The 15,239-nt window shown below is 43.6% G+C and overlaps 1 protein-coding gene across 1 annotated transcript in view; it reads left to right on the top strand.

Moving 5' to 3' along the window:
• Positions 1-9,988: 9,988 nt before the first annotated feature.
• Positions 9,989-15,239, top strand: part of MCPH1 (microcephalin 1) — a gene marked incomplete at its 5' end in the record, with an annotated part of 223,245 nt that continues 217,994 nt past the window's right edge. Inside the window, 3 exons of the mRNA XM_079726550.1 lie at positions 9,989-10,028; positions 11,065-11,156; positions 14,353-14,471. Of these exons, the coding sequence (XP_079582676.1) occupies positions 9,989-10,028; positions 11,065-11,156; positions 14,353-14,471 (251 nt within the window). The remainder of the gene's footprint in view (positions 10,029-11,064; positions 11,157-14,352; positions 14,472-15,239) is intronic.

Raw genomic sequence — 15,239 nt, 5'->3', positions numbered from 1 at the left:
CCAGGCCCAGAAAAGGAAGGCAAAATTTGGGGTGAGGGCTGCAGGGTGTGACTGTCTTCTGATAGTTGGTGGCGAGGTAACAGGGTGGTGCTCCAGGAATGTTGGGCTCAGCCTGAAGTTACCATCCTCCGCCTGGGCGGGGGTTCCTTTTCTGCAGAAGGACTCAAAAATGTTGTTATGTATACTCCTTGAAAAGGAACCAGGACCGTGCCCTCAGGCTGCACCACCACTGATGCTCCTCCCCTGTTTCTGCATCCCCTCTCTTTCCTGATTAGCAACTGTTTGAATCTGCCCTTTAGAACTCAGGGAAGGTCAAGTAGGCTGAATGAAGACTATATCCTACAAACAAGAAACGGGGGACACAGAAAGGCTTTATTCTCTGGAGCCCCACAGAGTCCTGCTCAGTTTCAATTCAGGGAACTGGGGGACGACGGCTCTGGCCACTTCCTGCTAAAATGGGGCATAGTCCTGCCTCAGTTGGAGAATAGACACTGAACTGGAAAAATTTCTGAGTTCCAAGTCCTGGGTGTGAGTCTTGTATGATTAAAATCTCAATCCCTTGGTCTGCCATTTTGGTGTAACAGACCCAATTAGAAGTAGTTGGAGGAGTGACAACTGGAATTTTAATAGACAAAATAAATCTTATTCCCTGAGGAAATCAGAAGAATAAGCCTGAAACCCATTCTGTACCTTTCACCTTGGGGAGACTTGTAGCCAGGTAGCCAGTTGTTTACTTTTATCTAAGTAGGTTTTAACTTCTGATGTGGTGTTAATGTATACATAACAGGAGCTATTGGCCACCAAACATCTTCTTTTATTTATTTTTTTATTAATATCTGATCTAAAACAATTTCATTGTCTAAAAATTTAATAGTTACAAGAGGATACCTTGAAACCATAAGGCTGCAGCTACCAGCTGCCAGCAGGCATTGTTTTGAGAATGGCTGGTGGCATCCCAAGTCTGACACAGCTCAGAAAACTCAAGTTCTTAGCAGTATTTGCTAAGTATTCTTCTTAGTTCTTAGCAAGAACTTGTCTGAAATCACGTCCATAATGCCTGAACCGCATTGGATGTCTGAACCACAGCTACTCCATTTTGGCTTTCAGTTGCATTTCTCTCCTTAATAGCCAAAGTGGATGTCAACGTTAATGATTTTAGTGCTTTTCTAGATATGAGAAGATGCAAGAATTTGGGCTCATAAAAATCTTCTTCTGACAGTATCTAACTATCTGCAGGCCTGTTCTGCTAGTTTTTCCAGAGCACAGAGCGCCTAATTTCTGATCTCCACCCTGAACTCCTTTCAGGAAGTGTTGAAGGTTAGCAGTTGCAGCAGGTCACGATTTAATCCTTGTAGAGGCAGGTGGCAAGTGCCAATGGCAAGTGCCAATTTGTAGGTGACAGGACATCCTCACGGTCATAAATTTGACCATGCTTTGGGAGGCATTTCATGACCATTTCATCCCACGGTGCTAGGAATGCTCATTCCCAAGTCTGGTGAAGGTTTTGCTGATAGGCTACTCAGTGTGCTATTACTGGACTAAGCCTTACTAGTAGACAAAAGTCTCTGGACCACCTGTCTTAGTAGTCTATTTTGGTCCAGGAAAGTATTCCCTCTTGTTGCTTCTTCCCATATCTGGAGTTACACTATCACAATCACTGATATGAAATTTTGCTTGTTGCTCTGATTGAGCTGGAGTAATAGAGAAACATTTATATTTATGGCCAGGGTCAGAGCAGGTATTATTAATTGGCTACGTGAGGGGATCTCACCTAGTAATATCAACAGTGGCTTGAACAGGACTATAATGTTTTCTTTAAAATAAATTTCCTAAGGGTTAACCAATTACAGCCTTGGAATGAAGAAATCCACCAAGGTAACCCAGAAGTACTAGACACAGGCAATTGGCCACAAAACCAACAACTGGAATGATTGTTAAAACTAGCATAGGATCATGCCTATGAGAGAAAAACATTTGATTCATATGCAAGCATCCAAGAAGTCAAGAAAACATTATAAATGATCATACCAGTCAGGTCCAGGATCTTGTGCAAGCTGTCTACTTCTGATGTCGTCGTCTTCTCATCCTGTTGTCAGTGTAGTTTTGTCTCGGTTTGAGCGTGGTTTTAAGGTGATTTTCAGGTCAGCCATCCCCTCTATAGGCCTGTCCAGTGCAGGGGCCCTTTGTGAGTGGAAATTAATCCAAGAGCCAATTCCCTTCAGTTTCACTGCGCATGGGCTTTGTAAGAGTACCTGATAAGGGTCCTTCCATCTAGGTTGGAGATAGTTCTTTAAATTATGTCTTTTCCAGTATGCATAATTCCCTGGTTGCAGGTTGTGGGGCATCTGATCTTCATCCAAAGACAGATTACTGAGATAAGCTTCAGAAACAGACTTAGAGTGTCCTTTTAATAATTCAATTAGACTTTACACTGATATAACATAACAGCAAGGAACTATGTGAGAGGCGAGTCTTTGTAAAGTCAGACCTCCATTAACAAAACTGGAATTTAATATTCACTGAAACATAATCTTTTTCTCTCTAAAATTACTCTCATTTTTTACCAAATATAATGAAATTAAGACTAGTTTGTTTGCAGAATAGGTCTGATCTCAATAAACGTGGCCTGATGATTTATATAACTGTAATTGATCATACAGGCCTTTTTTTTTTTTTTTCTGAATCTTTTATAAGAAGTCTCAGGCTAAACTTTTCAAAGACCTCTCCAGACTAGGAAAGTGAAGCCAAGGGCTTATCACACATTTTGCTTAACAGATTTAGGTGAATTCATCCCTTTTCAAGGTCACCAAAATACCTTGAGATTTCTGTACCTGTTAGTGAGTGGCCTTCCTAAGTTATCTGATAAAGCTGATGGGAACCTAAGAGTTTCCAATGTCTGGAGGAAGCAGATAGAGGGAAAAGATCAATGTTTCAGTTCTGCTTACAAACGTATAATTTACCAAATTACTGTAAGTCATAATTAGTTTGATGGGAAGGTTTTCCTTCCACCTGGAAAACACAGATTTAAACCAGTAATTTTTCAGATAGAAACCGTAAAATGTATAACCATATTCACCAGTTCACTCAGTCCTATGTAACTAATCCTTTTTATTAACAGCTTTATGAAGTCATCAGGCTTCCCATTAGAATTTTTCAATTTCTTACCCAGTTCAGCTTTATGGTCTGAAAGTCAGAAACTTATATTTATCCAAAAGTCCTTTCTATAAATCCTCTTGAAGAGGAAGCATTTTTGCAAAGGCATCAGAATAAAACCGTAACTAAAGACAATGACAAAAGAATTACAAGCAGGTACGTTTAAAATCTGATTACAATGCAATTGACAAACTTGATTACTGTCATGACATATAACACTTTAAGATAATAACTAGAATTATGACTGGTAACATTTTATCAGGACATATCACATTTTTAGGAATCCCATATAATTTCTAGAATATCTATATTAGTAACATTTAGCATACAATACAACCTAAAAAGATTTATTACTCATTTGATAACACCTCCTATCTAATTTAACATACCAGATGAACCTAATTAGTTTAATATCTCTCTTTGGGATGTTTCAGGGGCCCTTTGAAGCATCCCAAAGTTAGCTAGAGGTCAAAGAAACTTCATTACAATTTGATTTGGGAAGTTTTGTCAAAAAAATATCAAAAAGGTTTAGAACACTCAGTCAGATAGGATCAGGGGGACCCCTTCCAGGGCCCGAGAGTGGGCACTTGTCTAACACTCAGAAGTGCATTGTCCGAGGAGACACACTTGCTGACAAAGCAGGAGACTTTACTGGGAAGGGACGCCCGGGTAGAGAACAGGAGGTTAAGGGGATCCAGGCGAACTGCTCTGCCACAGGGCTCACAGCCTTGGGTTCTGTGTGATGAGGTTTGTTTCCAGGTCGTCTCTGGCCAATCACTCGGACTCAGGGTCCTTCCTCGTGGTTCACGCATCATTCAGCCAAGATGGATTCCAACGAGAAAGATTCTGGGGGTTGGTAGGACATATGGACTGGTGTCTCCCTCTCTCCTTTTGACCTTTCCCGAATTCTTCCTGTTGGTGGTAGCTTGTTAGTTCTGTGTTCCTTATCAGGACCTCCTGTTGTAAGATAACTCACGCAAGTGGCTACTATCCTACCTGGCCAAGGCTGGCAGTTTCAGTCAGTGGTTCCCCCAACAAAATGACCATCTCTCTCCTGAAGATAGTGAGTAGAATCTTAGCGTCACACCTTACTCCATCATGTAGAGCCAAATTTCCATCTGGTATCATTTTCCTTCTGCCTGAATAATTTTTTTTAAATATAGAACAAGTTTGCTGCTCAGGAATTTTCTTAGCATTTTGTTGGTGTTATTATTTTTAAAGTTTTTACCTTATTTGAAAATAATAGACTTCATTTTTTTTTTTTTTTTTTTTTTTTTTTTTTTTTTTTGTGGTATGCGGGCCTCTCACTGTTGTGGCCTCTCCCGTTGCGGAGCACAGGCTCCGGATGCGCAGGCTCAGCAGCCATGGCTCACGGGCCCAGCCGCTCCGCGGCATATGGGATCCTCCCAGACCGGGGCACGAACCCGTATCCCCTGCATCGGCAGGCGGACTCTCAACCACTGCGCCACCAGGGAGGCCCTAGACTTCATTTTTGAGAGCAGTTTTAGAACTGAATGAAAGGTATAGAGATTTCCCATATACTCTCAGGAGCTCCACCCCCATCCTGATGCCCCTTGCTGGTTTTCTGTCCTGGGAATGAGGATGTCCTGTGCTGTTTGAACTTTGACCCCAGTCTCTTCGACTCAGAAGAATTGCTGGTCTGTTTGGGTTCTTCCTCTCTATGCTTTAGCCTGGAAATCTGTCTCCTATAGAGGCTGGAGACTTCATAAGTTTCACGTCACTTGTTTTCATCTCTCCTCAGTCATTGTCCTGCGCTGCTTGTGTCCAGTGTCCGAAACAGTGGTTTGACACATTTTGTCTGGTTCCTTAGCTGTATATTGTAAGAGGGTGATTCCTGTAGCAGTTTTTTTTTTTTAAATGATGAATCATGGGGTCCAAGCTCTTGTCCTTGAGTGTCCACTTCCGTCTTCCTACGAGCCCAGTGCCTTGACTGGGGGCTAGAATTGGAGACAATGAGCCTCCCACTCCATTGGCTGGAATCATTCCGTATCAACCTCGAGAGACCACTAAATATTTAGTTGGAGCAATGGCTCCAAGGCCTTGGAATGTACTTCAACTCACTAAACACTTGTTGAGCAGCTTTTGTGTCAAGACACTTAGGCCAGAAGTGATTAAGACAAGGTCCTTGCCCTTCAAAATCCTTCAACCAAACATGGAGATTGGAAATATGCAAATGTATACAATGCAAAAATTAAGCAAGACTCAGATGGAGCACTTAAGTCAGAACCCTGTGGTGAGGCAGAGGAAAGGTTGTATTTGTTTGGGAAATCAGCTGTGTTTTCCAGAAGGATGTAGAATTTGAGATGGCCCCTGAGAGGTGGGTTAAGTTTTGGAGACAAAGTTAGGGGAGAGATTATATGCCAGACATGAGGTCAGCCAGAACAGAGGCACGGATGAGAGGAAAACCAATGGAATGGTTGAGGAAGAGTCGGGCTTCCCACTTCTCTGAGGTGTAAAGTGTTCAGAGGGGCCTGGGAAAAACCCTGAGGGATGCACTGAAGTTTCAGAGGTAGATTTTTTTTTTAACATCTTTATTGGAGTATAATTGCTTTACAATGTTCCGTTAGTTTGTGCTGTATAACAAAGTGAATCAGCTATATGTATACATATATCCCCATATCCCCTCCCTCTGGCGTCTCCCTCCCACCCTCCCTATCCCACCCCTCTAGGTGGTCACAAAGCACAGAGCTGATCTCCCTGTGCTATGCGGCTGCTTCCCACTAGCTGTTTTACGTTTGGAAGTGTATATATGTCAGTGCTACTCTCTCACTTCTTCCCAGCTTACCCTTCCCCCTCCCCGTGTCCTCAAGTCCATTCTCTATGTCTGTGTCTTTATTCCTGTTCTGCCCCTAGGTTCTTCAGAACCCTTTTTTTTTAGATTCCATATATATGTGTTAGCATACGGTATTTGTTTTTCTCTTTCTGACTTACTTCACTCTGTATGACAGACTCGAGGTCCATCCACCTCACTACAAATAACTCAATTTCGTTTCCTTTTATGGCTGAGTAATATTCCATTGTATATATGTGCCACATCTTCTTTATCCATTCATCTGTCAATGAACATTTAGGTTGCTTCCTTGTCCTGGCTGTTGTAAATGGAGCTGCAATGAACACTGTGGTACGTGACTGTTTTTGGATGATGGTTTTCTCAGGGTATATACCCTTTAAAAAAAACCCTGTATGTTCTGATATATTTAAGAAAAAGTATGAAGTAGTTATAGAAAGAAAACCCCCCAAACCCCAGGTTTTAAATATATATTTAAAAAATAATATATAAAATATATTAAAAATATTTATAAAAATATTTGCCGAGGCAGCAACCAATGAAAATGGACATTAGTAGAGGTTTAGAGCAGATCCCAAGGTCCCCGCCCTGGGCCTGGTGTTAACCCATCATGGGGAAGCAAGATGGAAAGGGCCAGAGGTAGTGCCAGGAGAGAGACAAGCAAAGCCTAGGGAGGTTTAAGACCACAGCTCTTTTCCAAATGATCCAGAAGCATCCAGTACTCCAGGAACCGGTGTCTCTGTACTGATGTGCCTTGGCTTGAGTATGTCCCCTGCATAGAGGCTTTTTAACAAATTTGAGGTCATACCATATATAACTTGGTGCCCTACTTTCAGTTTAACGGTATATTGTATGCATTTTTCCATGGTGGACACTTTGTGGGTTCAGCCCTTTGCTTCCAAAAAGGATTTCAGGCAATTTCATTTTGAATCAGAGTGTTGAGGGGCACTTACCTCAGGCCACAGAAAATTCTTTGGAACCACCTGCTTCCTAATGGTGCGTCTACTCCCCTTTATAAGTCGCTGGCCATTGGACATGGTAAACAACTGTCAATAAATGAAGGGAGAGGTAGATACTAAGTGCAGTCAAAACACCAAGGGCGGGGAGAGACGCTAACTTATGTTTTAAAATTGCAGTTACTGGGGTAACTGAAAACAACAACATTAAAAAAAAAAAAAAAAAAGCCAGCACTGGCAGAGAAGCAATTCCCTGGAGGTCTGTCTCACTGTGTTTCATCTGTTCTACTCACAGAAGGGCAGTATTGTGCGGTTTTTCTCATTGAATTTTACATAGATCCTGGCAGGATTAAAGATAATGAACAACATATTTCCTGGCAATTAAGCCAAGTGGCTGGTCTAGGTAAAAACTCCCCTCTGCTCGTAAGAAATCCTTATCTTATTTGAATTCATATTTGAGTTTATTAGGTTAAGAACATTACTTATTCAGTCAGCTATAAAGTACTATTTTTATTGCTGTAAAACATGACCAAGACACAAAACTAAAATAATTCATTATTGTTCTTGCAAATCATTTCAGTTCTTCAATTTTTCATTGCATTTTTTCCCCTTTCTTCCTTTTTCAGTCATTCACTTAATTCATGTATTCATGGTTTTTACAATTTTTTCAAGTTTTTGAGGGCAAGCATGTTAGTTATTCTGTACCATCAAATAATATTTTCATTTTAGAACACATCAAACCTTTATTTTTAAGAATTTTAAGTTTGAGAAAAGCGTATTTTGCTATTATTAAAGAAGATGCTAAATTCCCTTTTAATACTAATAATTAGAGATTTATATTTTCACTAGAAGATTATAAAGTTTTCTACTACATTTAATGTGTTCTAGTCAAGTCTCTCTCCACTATCTTTTTTCTTTTTTTCTTTTTTTGTAGAAACACCATAAAGGAAAATGTAACTCAGCAATCTGTGCCTCACCTTTGAAATTCATGAACTCCTAGGAAAACAGATCCACTTCTGCCCTAAATGTTGATGCAGTACTGTTAAGAATGGAAGATTCCAGGGCTTCCCTGGTGGTGCAGTGGTTAAGTATCCTCCTGCCAATGCAGGGAACAGGACACGGTTCGAGCCCTGGTCCGGGAGGATCCCACGTGCCGTGAAGCAACTAAGCCTGTGAGCCACAACTACTGAGCCCATATGCCACAACTACTGAAGCCCCGGCACCTAGAGCCCGCGCTCTGCAACAAGACAAGCCACTGCAATGAGAAGCCCGCGCACCACAACGAAGAGTAGCCTCCACTCGCCACAACTAAAGAAAGACTGTGCACAGCAACGAAGACCCAACACAGCCAAAAATAAATAAATTAATTTATTTTTTAAAAAAAAGAGTGGAAGATTCCAGAGGAAACTTCAGACTCCGGGGCACCAGGGTTTCCTTCTGAAGACCTGGGCCCTATATCTGACTTGTCTGCAGGATTTCTCAGAGATGGGCTCATCCCAATTCCTGTCCAAAGGTGGTCTGCCGAACTGAAGTGTGCATCTCACGAAAGTCAATATTTTCAGCTTCCCTTTGTCCTGAATGTGTATAAAGGGCTTTCAAGTATTTATCGCTTTTATTGTGAGTACTGGCAGAGAAAAATGGCTTTCATCTTTGATCCTTTTGCAGAGAGCAAAAATGTAGAAGCACGGATAACTTATTTTAGACCTTACTAGATCCTTTCTTTAGGTTATTTTATTAAAAACCCCAAATAGAAATGCAATGACAAAAAATAAAACTACACTATATTAGTGCCAAAGTCACGTTTCTTTGAACCCAGTAGTTTAATTAATTTTGTTCTTAATGATGAGGTGTACATCAACTTAGCTTAGATGATAGAGTCTCCTTCTGGTGTGAAGAGGTAATCAAATCAGAAGAGGGTAACTAAAACCTTGGAACTTGAAACTACGGTTAAGGCGGGACTTCTGTACACTGTATTTTAACCTCATGAGACTATTATTATTATTATTATTATTTTTTTTTTGGCGGTACGCAGGCCTCTCACTGCTGCGGCCTCTCCCGTTGCGGAGCACAGGCTCCGGACCCGCAGGCTCAGCGGCCATGGCTCACGGGCCCAGCCGCTCCGCGGCATGTGGGATCCTCCCGGACGGGGGCACGAACCCGTGTCCCCTGCATCGGCAGGCAGACTGTCAACCACTGCGCCACCAGGGAAGCCCTATTATTGTTTAATACAATCCATTTTTGTTATTGTTATTTAGACAAAGTGCATTTAGATTTACCCATATTTTAACACTTTTTGTTATTTGTTATTCCTTCTTGAGCTGAGTTCACACTCCCAAGTAGACTGTGTCCCCATTTCCTCAGAGTAGAGTTTATTAGGTCAACAATTTGTGATAATGATATAGTTATTGACCAGAGATTTGAGTCCAGGAAGTGGGGTTTCAGGGAGATTAAACAGAGAACTTATCAACAGGTGGGCAAGACCTTCCCCTCCCTAAACGTCACCGCCGGGAAGCTGGGGGCTGGGACAGTCTCCGCCCCCCCCCGGGGCGCATGCGCGCAGCCCTCGGGGGGGGGGTGGGGGTGGGGCCTGCAGGCGGGGGCGGGGCTTGCAGGGGAGCGGGCGGGAGGTTTGAAACCCGGAGGCAGAGCGTCAGGCGGCCGGGCTGCTCCTGAGAGTCGGGCTCGCCCACTCCCGCCAGGATTCATCCGCTCCGGGATTTGCGGGCCGCAGAGCTCGAGGGGGCGGCTAGGCAACGGAGACCCCCCCCGGCGGGAATCGGAGATCCGGGGTCCCGGGCGGATATCGGAGGCCCGGGGTCCCCGCGCGTGACCCGACCCGCAGTGTAGACCTGCGGGGGATGCGAGTCCGGGCGAGAAGAGCCTGTCTTCACTTCTCGCGAGGGTGGGCCTTATTCCCCCACCGCGCCCTTCCATCGGCGGTTTAGAAAACGCGGAGCAGCGGATTTCCGCGCAGCAGGAGCTGAGCGGCGCGCGCTCGCGCTGCGCATGCTCAGTGCCGCCGCTCCGTCAGGCTCGCGCCTCCGCAGCGGCGAGCTCCCCGCCGCCCCTCATGGCGGCCCCCGACACCCTCGGGGGCCCCGTCCTGAAAGGTGAGCGGGTGGGGGTCGAGCCGGCTTAAGGACGGGTACCGGGGTCGGGAGGCCCTGGGACCGGGCTCGCGGGACGCGCGGGGCCCGCAACCCGGCCCTCCCGGAAGTCGGCCCGGGGGCTGGGGGGCTGCCCCCGGCCTCGGCGCCGGGACCACCCGTGTGGGGTGGGGTGTGTCTCCGAGCCCAGTGCCGGGGTCGCCCCACGTGGGTTCGGTCCAGTGGGGCCGGCGGTGCGGACGCGCGGCGGGGTGGGAGACGTGGGTGGATTTGATTTTCAGCGTTTTCTGGGTTCTGGCGTCTTTGGCCAGGTGGGTCTGGGGGGAGGTGCAGTAGTGAGATGGGGGAAGAAAGGGTAGCGCCCCTCGCGTGCCTCTGTCAGTGTTGGCGTCTCGGCCGCTGAGTGAGCAATCACCGCCCCCAGGCACACCTGGAGAGCATCAGGGTCGGCGCGGCGCCCGTCAACTACGCTCCCTGCCCGTTGGATCCTGCCTGCTGCTCGTTTTTTGTAGTGCCTCCCAGTGAAGAACGCTTTTTGCCGTTTTTACATGGCTGGGGGCGGGGGAGCAGAAGACGGGAGGACAGATGAAAGTTATATCAAACCCAGACTGCCTTGTTCATAAAGTTTTGTTGGAACACAGCTCTGCTTGCCCTTTAATGTGTTGTCTTTGGCTGCTTTTGTGGGACAGCCGTGAAGTTGAGTGGCTATAGGGCCCCCAGAGCCTCAGCTGTTTGCTCTCTGGTTCTTTACAGAAAACAGGCTCTTGCACTAGAAGAAGTTAGGCTTTGGTTTTAGGAGTTTGGGAAGACCATCCAGGTGAGAATGTAAACGGTGACGTGTGTATGAGTAAAGTTGTCTTCCCCTTGAAATTTAAAAAACTCTAATAACACTAATATTATTTTGAATAGGCTTTTAACAGAAGAAATGTAAAACTTACATTTGAATGTAAATAGAACAAGAGAAAAACCTATCGAAATCCTTGGGCGAGGTATGCTGGAATATCAGATATATTTCACGCTAGTATCTGTTTATTTTCAGATGTTGTGGCGTATGTAGAAGTGTGGTCAGCCAGTGGAACAGAAAATTATTCAAAGACATTTACAAATCAACTTACGGACATGGGGGCAAAGGTAGGAAATTCATTTTACCAGTGCCGCATCTGACAGTCCTCTGAAACATACGGAGATCTACTTGCATTTTCTTATTTTGAGAGTTTTGACTTAGAACACGAAGGACAAAGAAGACAGTGGATAAATGGCAGGAGGAAGAAAAAAGCCATGGTATGAAGAATTGAGAACAGTTGGGCTTGTGCGTGATGGGAGAGGAGAGCTTGAGGATAAAAATATTGGTCCTGCCATTGGCTGCATGATGCTGTTGATGAAAGTGCGGGATACAGGAAAAGGAACTGTTCTTTAACGGAAACGTTGTGGATTTGGGGTATACTGCAAGTATCTGATAGACATTTGGATGTACAGATCTGGAGCTTGAGATTTTCAGGGCTAGAGATAACGGTTTAGGCGTCAAGGCCTTAAGGGTCAGGTGAAGCCACTGGTGTGGTGATGACCCAGCTGGTTAGCATGAAAAGTGCTGCAGGTGGAGCCTATTTAGTATTTTAAGGGCTGGTGGTGGGAGCCATGGAACCAGGCGGAGAAGGATGCCAGGAGAATCCAGAAAACAAGCCTGGAAGTTGGAGGAGGGATGGAAAGATGGAATTTTAAAACTCTATCGAATCTTAAGAAAAGTTAAGATTGGAAAGTATTCTTCAGGCTTGAGAACTGTAAGGTCAGTGTTGGGCGTATCGCAGTTTTCAGGGAACTGGGTGAAGCGGGTGGAAATTAGCCCGGGAATCATGGAGACCCGAGGAATGGAGATGGTGAAGGCAGACGCTCTCCGAGTGAGTTCAGCTGTGAACAGAGTTTATTTGTGTGTGTGTGTGGATGTTGGGATATGGGGGAGGGTGGCTGATAGGCTGGCGAAGGGAGAGATTAATATGGTAGCATTGAAGGCAGGGCAGGGATTAGGGTGAAGCAAGGGCATAAGGAAAACTGCAAGGCGGCATTCACCGTCAGGCAGAGCGTGTGTGCTCTCCCGAATTTCGTTTGACTCACCCTGGTCCCTGCCCTGACGAGACCAGATGTAAAGGCCAAGAGCAGATTAGGGTGGAGGACAGTCAGAATGCAGGGTGAGGCTTGCTTGTGAACCTGAGAAGACACCTTTTTTCTGACACCGGAAGGTAGGAATCCTGGAGGGTTTCTACCTGATGATACCGACCGCAGGCTTGGGCTACACGTGTTATTGTGGCTGAGAAAAAAAGCCACGGAACACGGGAATTGGCAAAATGGCTTTTGAGAGTAGTATTAAGGTCTTAGATCTCTTGAATCTTTTTTTTTTTCGCCTTTATTTAGAAAATTTTCAAATAGAAAAATTGAAAGGATAGTGCAGTGAACATAGATACAGCAATTAACATCTTTACATACTTGCTTTGACTGTCTCTCTAAACAGTATATTTATATGTGTATTTTTTTCCTCAGCTATTTGAAAGTAGGTTGCAGGTAGCATAACTTGCCCCTAAGTATATTTCGTCTGCATCTTTAAGAACAAGGACACTTCTGTGTGATGGAAGACTGTTGTCACATCTGAGAAAACTATCAATGATTTCCTAGCATTTTTCTGCAGTAGTTGAATCAGTTTATCTTTCTGCCAGCATATAAAAGCTCCACTGCTGTGTCTGCTTGGTTAGGTCTGTCTTTACCTTCAGTCATCCTGGTGCATTTCTGGTGCCATGGCATGCTGGTTCCTGCACATCTTCACATATTTATTTTGAAAACCCTGTTCAAGTCTCCAGCTAATATTTCCATTGGGTTTTTCTTTTCTTGATTTGTAAGCATTCTCTATATTTTTCCGTTGACCCTTTTGTCAGCCATGTGAATTGCAGTATTTTCTGTCACTCTGTGGCTTGCCTTTTCACCTTCTTAACAGTGTCTTTTGATGATAATTGTAAAGTAGTTTATTCTCTATGGTGAGCTTTTGTGTGTGTATCTTGTTTTAAAAAATCTGTTTCTCCACCGATGTTATGAGGATTTTTCTCCTCTGTTATCTTCCAGAAGCTTTATCATTTTGCCTTTCACATTTAGATTTAAATTTTTGCATATGGTGTGAAGTAGCTTCATTTTTTCCCATGTGGGTGGTCATTCATCTCAACACTCCTGATTGAAAAGACTGTCCTTTAGCCAGGCTACACAGTAACACCTTTGTCATCAGTCAGGTAACCATGTTTTCTGTGTCCATATAGTCTGTTCTCACGACAAACCACCCCGTCTTAGTTACTCTTTATAATAACTCTTAATAAGTCTTCTCCTTGTTCTTCAAGGTGTCTTGGCTATTCTTAGCCTTTTGCCTTTCCAAATACATTTTAGAGTCAGTTTGTCAGTTTACAACATAAAGCTTTTTTGGGATTTTGATTGGTATTGGATTGATAGCAACAGACTAGTACGGAGAGAACTGACATTTTTTATAAAATGGAATCTTCTAACCCATGAACATGATGTATGCCTTTGTTGATTTGGGTTTCTTTTTTTTCAGTAATGTTTTATAATTTTCTCCGGTTATTTTTGATGCTGTCATAAATGGTATCTTTTGAATTCTTTTTTCTAACTGCCACTGTTATATAGAAATAGTTCATTTTTTCATAATCACCTTGTGTCCAGAAAACAGTAAGTTTTCTCAGTTTCTCACAAACTCATTTATGAATTCTGTGGCGTTTTGGGGATTTTAACAGTGTGCACAATTGAACCTTATGTGCACAGGACTGTTTTATTTCTGTCGTTTCTAATCCTAACACTTTTTATTTCTTTTTCTTGCCATACTGCACTGGCTGGGGCCAGTTGAACAGAATGGAGATACCAGGCATCCTCATCTGGATCCTCTTCTCAACGGAAAGCTTTTAGCATTTCCCATCATGCAGTTTTGTACCAACTTTCAGATCCTAATTTACTATGAATTTTCCTCATGAATAAACTTTTTAACTTTAATGTGTTTCTGGCATATATTGAGATGGTTGCGATTTTTCTCTTTTACTTTGTTAATGTAGTAAATAAATAATAATGATTGATTTTTGTTGTTAACCAACTTTGCAGTCCTCAAATAAACTCAAGTGGTAGGAATGTATTATCCTTTTTATACTTTGATACTGTTCGCTAATTATTTTGTTGCTTTTTTTTTTTTTTGCAAATGCAGTGTCACAGGAGTGACACTGGCTTGTACTTAAGAAACTGTGCAAATAGTATAACAATAATTTAACTTTTGTTTTCTGCATTTTGTCTGCAGGTTTCAAAAACTTTCAACAAACAAGTAACTCACGTCGTGTTCAAAGACGGGTACCAGAGCACCTGGGCCAAAGCACAGAAGAGAGGCGTGAAGCTCGTCTCAGTGCTCTGGGTTGAAAAGTAAGCCATTTCTTTTGCTTTTTTGCCCTTAAGTTATCTAGTATTGGTAGAGTGTGGAGGTATTTTGCATGAATCACAGAACCAGATAAAGTTTGATTGCCATCTTTTCTCTGCGTCTCACTAGGGTCTTTTAACATCCTCAGTTTCCTGAGTCACAAGATGGGTGTGGTATAACTCCTGGCCTGCCCGGAGGCCCTGGGAACGGGTTGTGTATGGTGTATTCAGGAAACAATAAGGAAGCAGATTGTGTTAATCTGCTAGGGCAGCTGTAACAAAATACCACAGACTGCAGACTTAAACAGCAGAAATTAATTTCTCACAGTTCTGGAGGCTAGGAGTCCAAGATGAAGGTGTCCACAGGGTTGGTTTCTTATGAGGCCTCTCCCTGGCTTGCTGACGGCCATCTTAGTTCTGTGTCTTCACCTGGGCTGCGTGTTGCTTTGTCCTCATCTTCTCTTCTTATGAGGATGTGAGTCCCACTGGGTTAGGACCCACCCCAATGACTCATTTAACCCTCACTGTCTCTTTAAAAGCTCCATTTCCAACTACAGTCACATCTTATGGTACTGGGGGGTTAGGACTTCATGTGAACTTGAGGGACACAACTGAGCCCATACAGGAGTGGTCGAGAGGAAGCTTAGGAGGAGGTTGAGGTCAGAGGTAGTGGGGTTTCAGATGATATAAATCGAGTTCCCTGAAATCCAGATGTAAAGGAGTCATACTGCTGCTTTTCTAGAAAACTAGAGTGAATTTACATGAAAGCAGTGA

Source organism: Hyperoodon ampullatus, assembly GCF_949752795.1.
Source record: "Hyperoodon ampullatus genome assembly, chromosome: 20".
Classification (NCBI taxonomy): Eukaryota; Metazoa; Chordata; class Mammalia; order Artiodactyla; family Ziphiidae; genus Hyperoodon; species Hyperoodon ampullatus.
The sequence above is the reverse complement of the archived record's forward strand: the minus strand, read 5'-3'. Positions and strand labels throughout refer to the sequence as shown.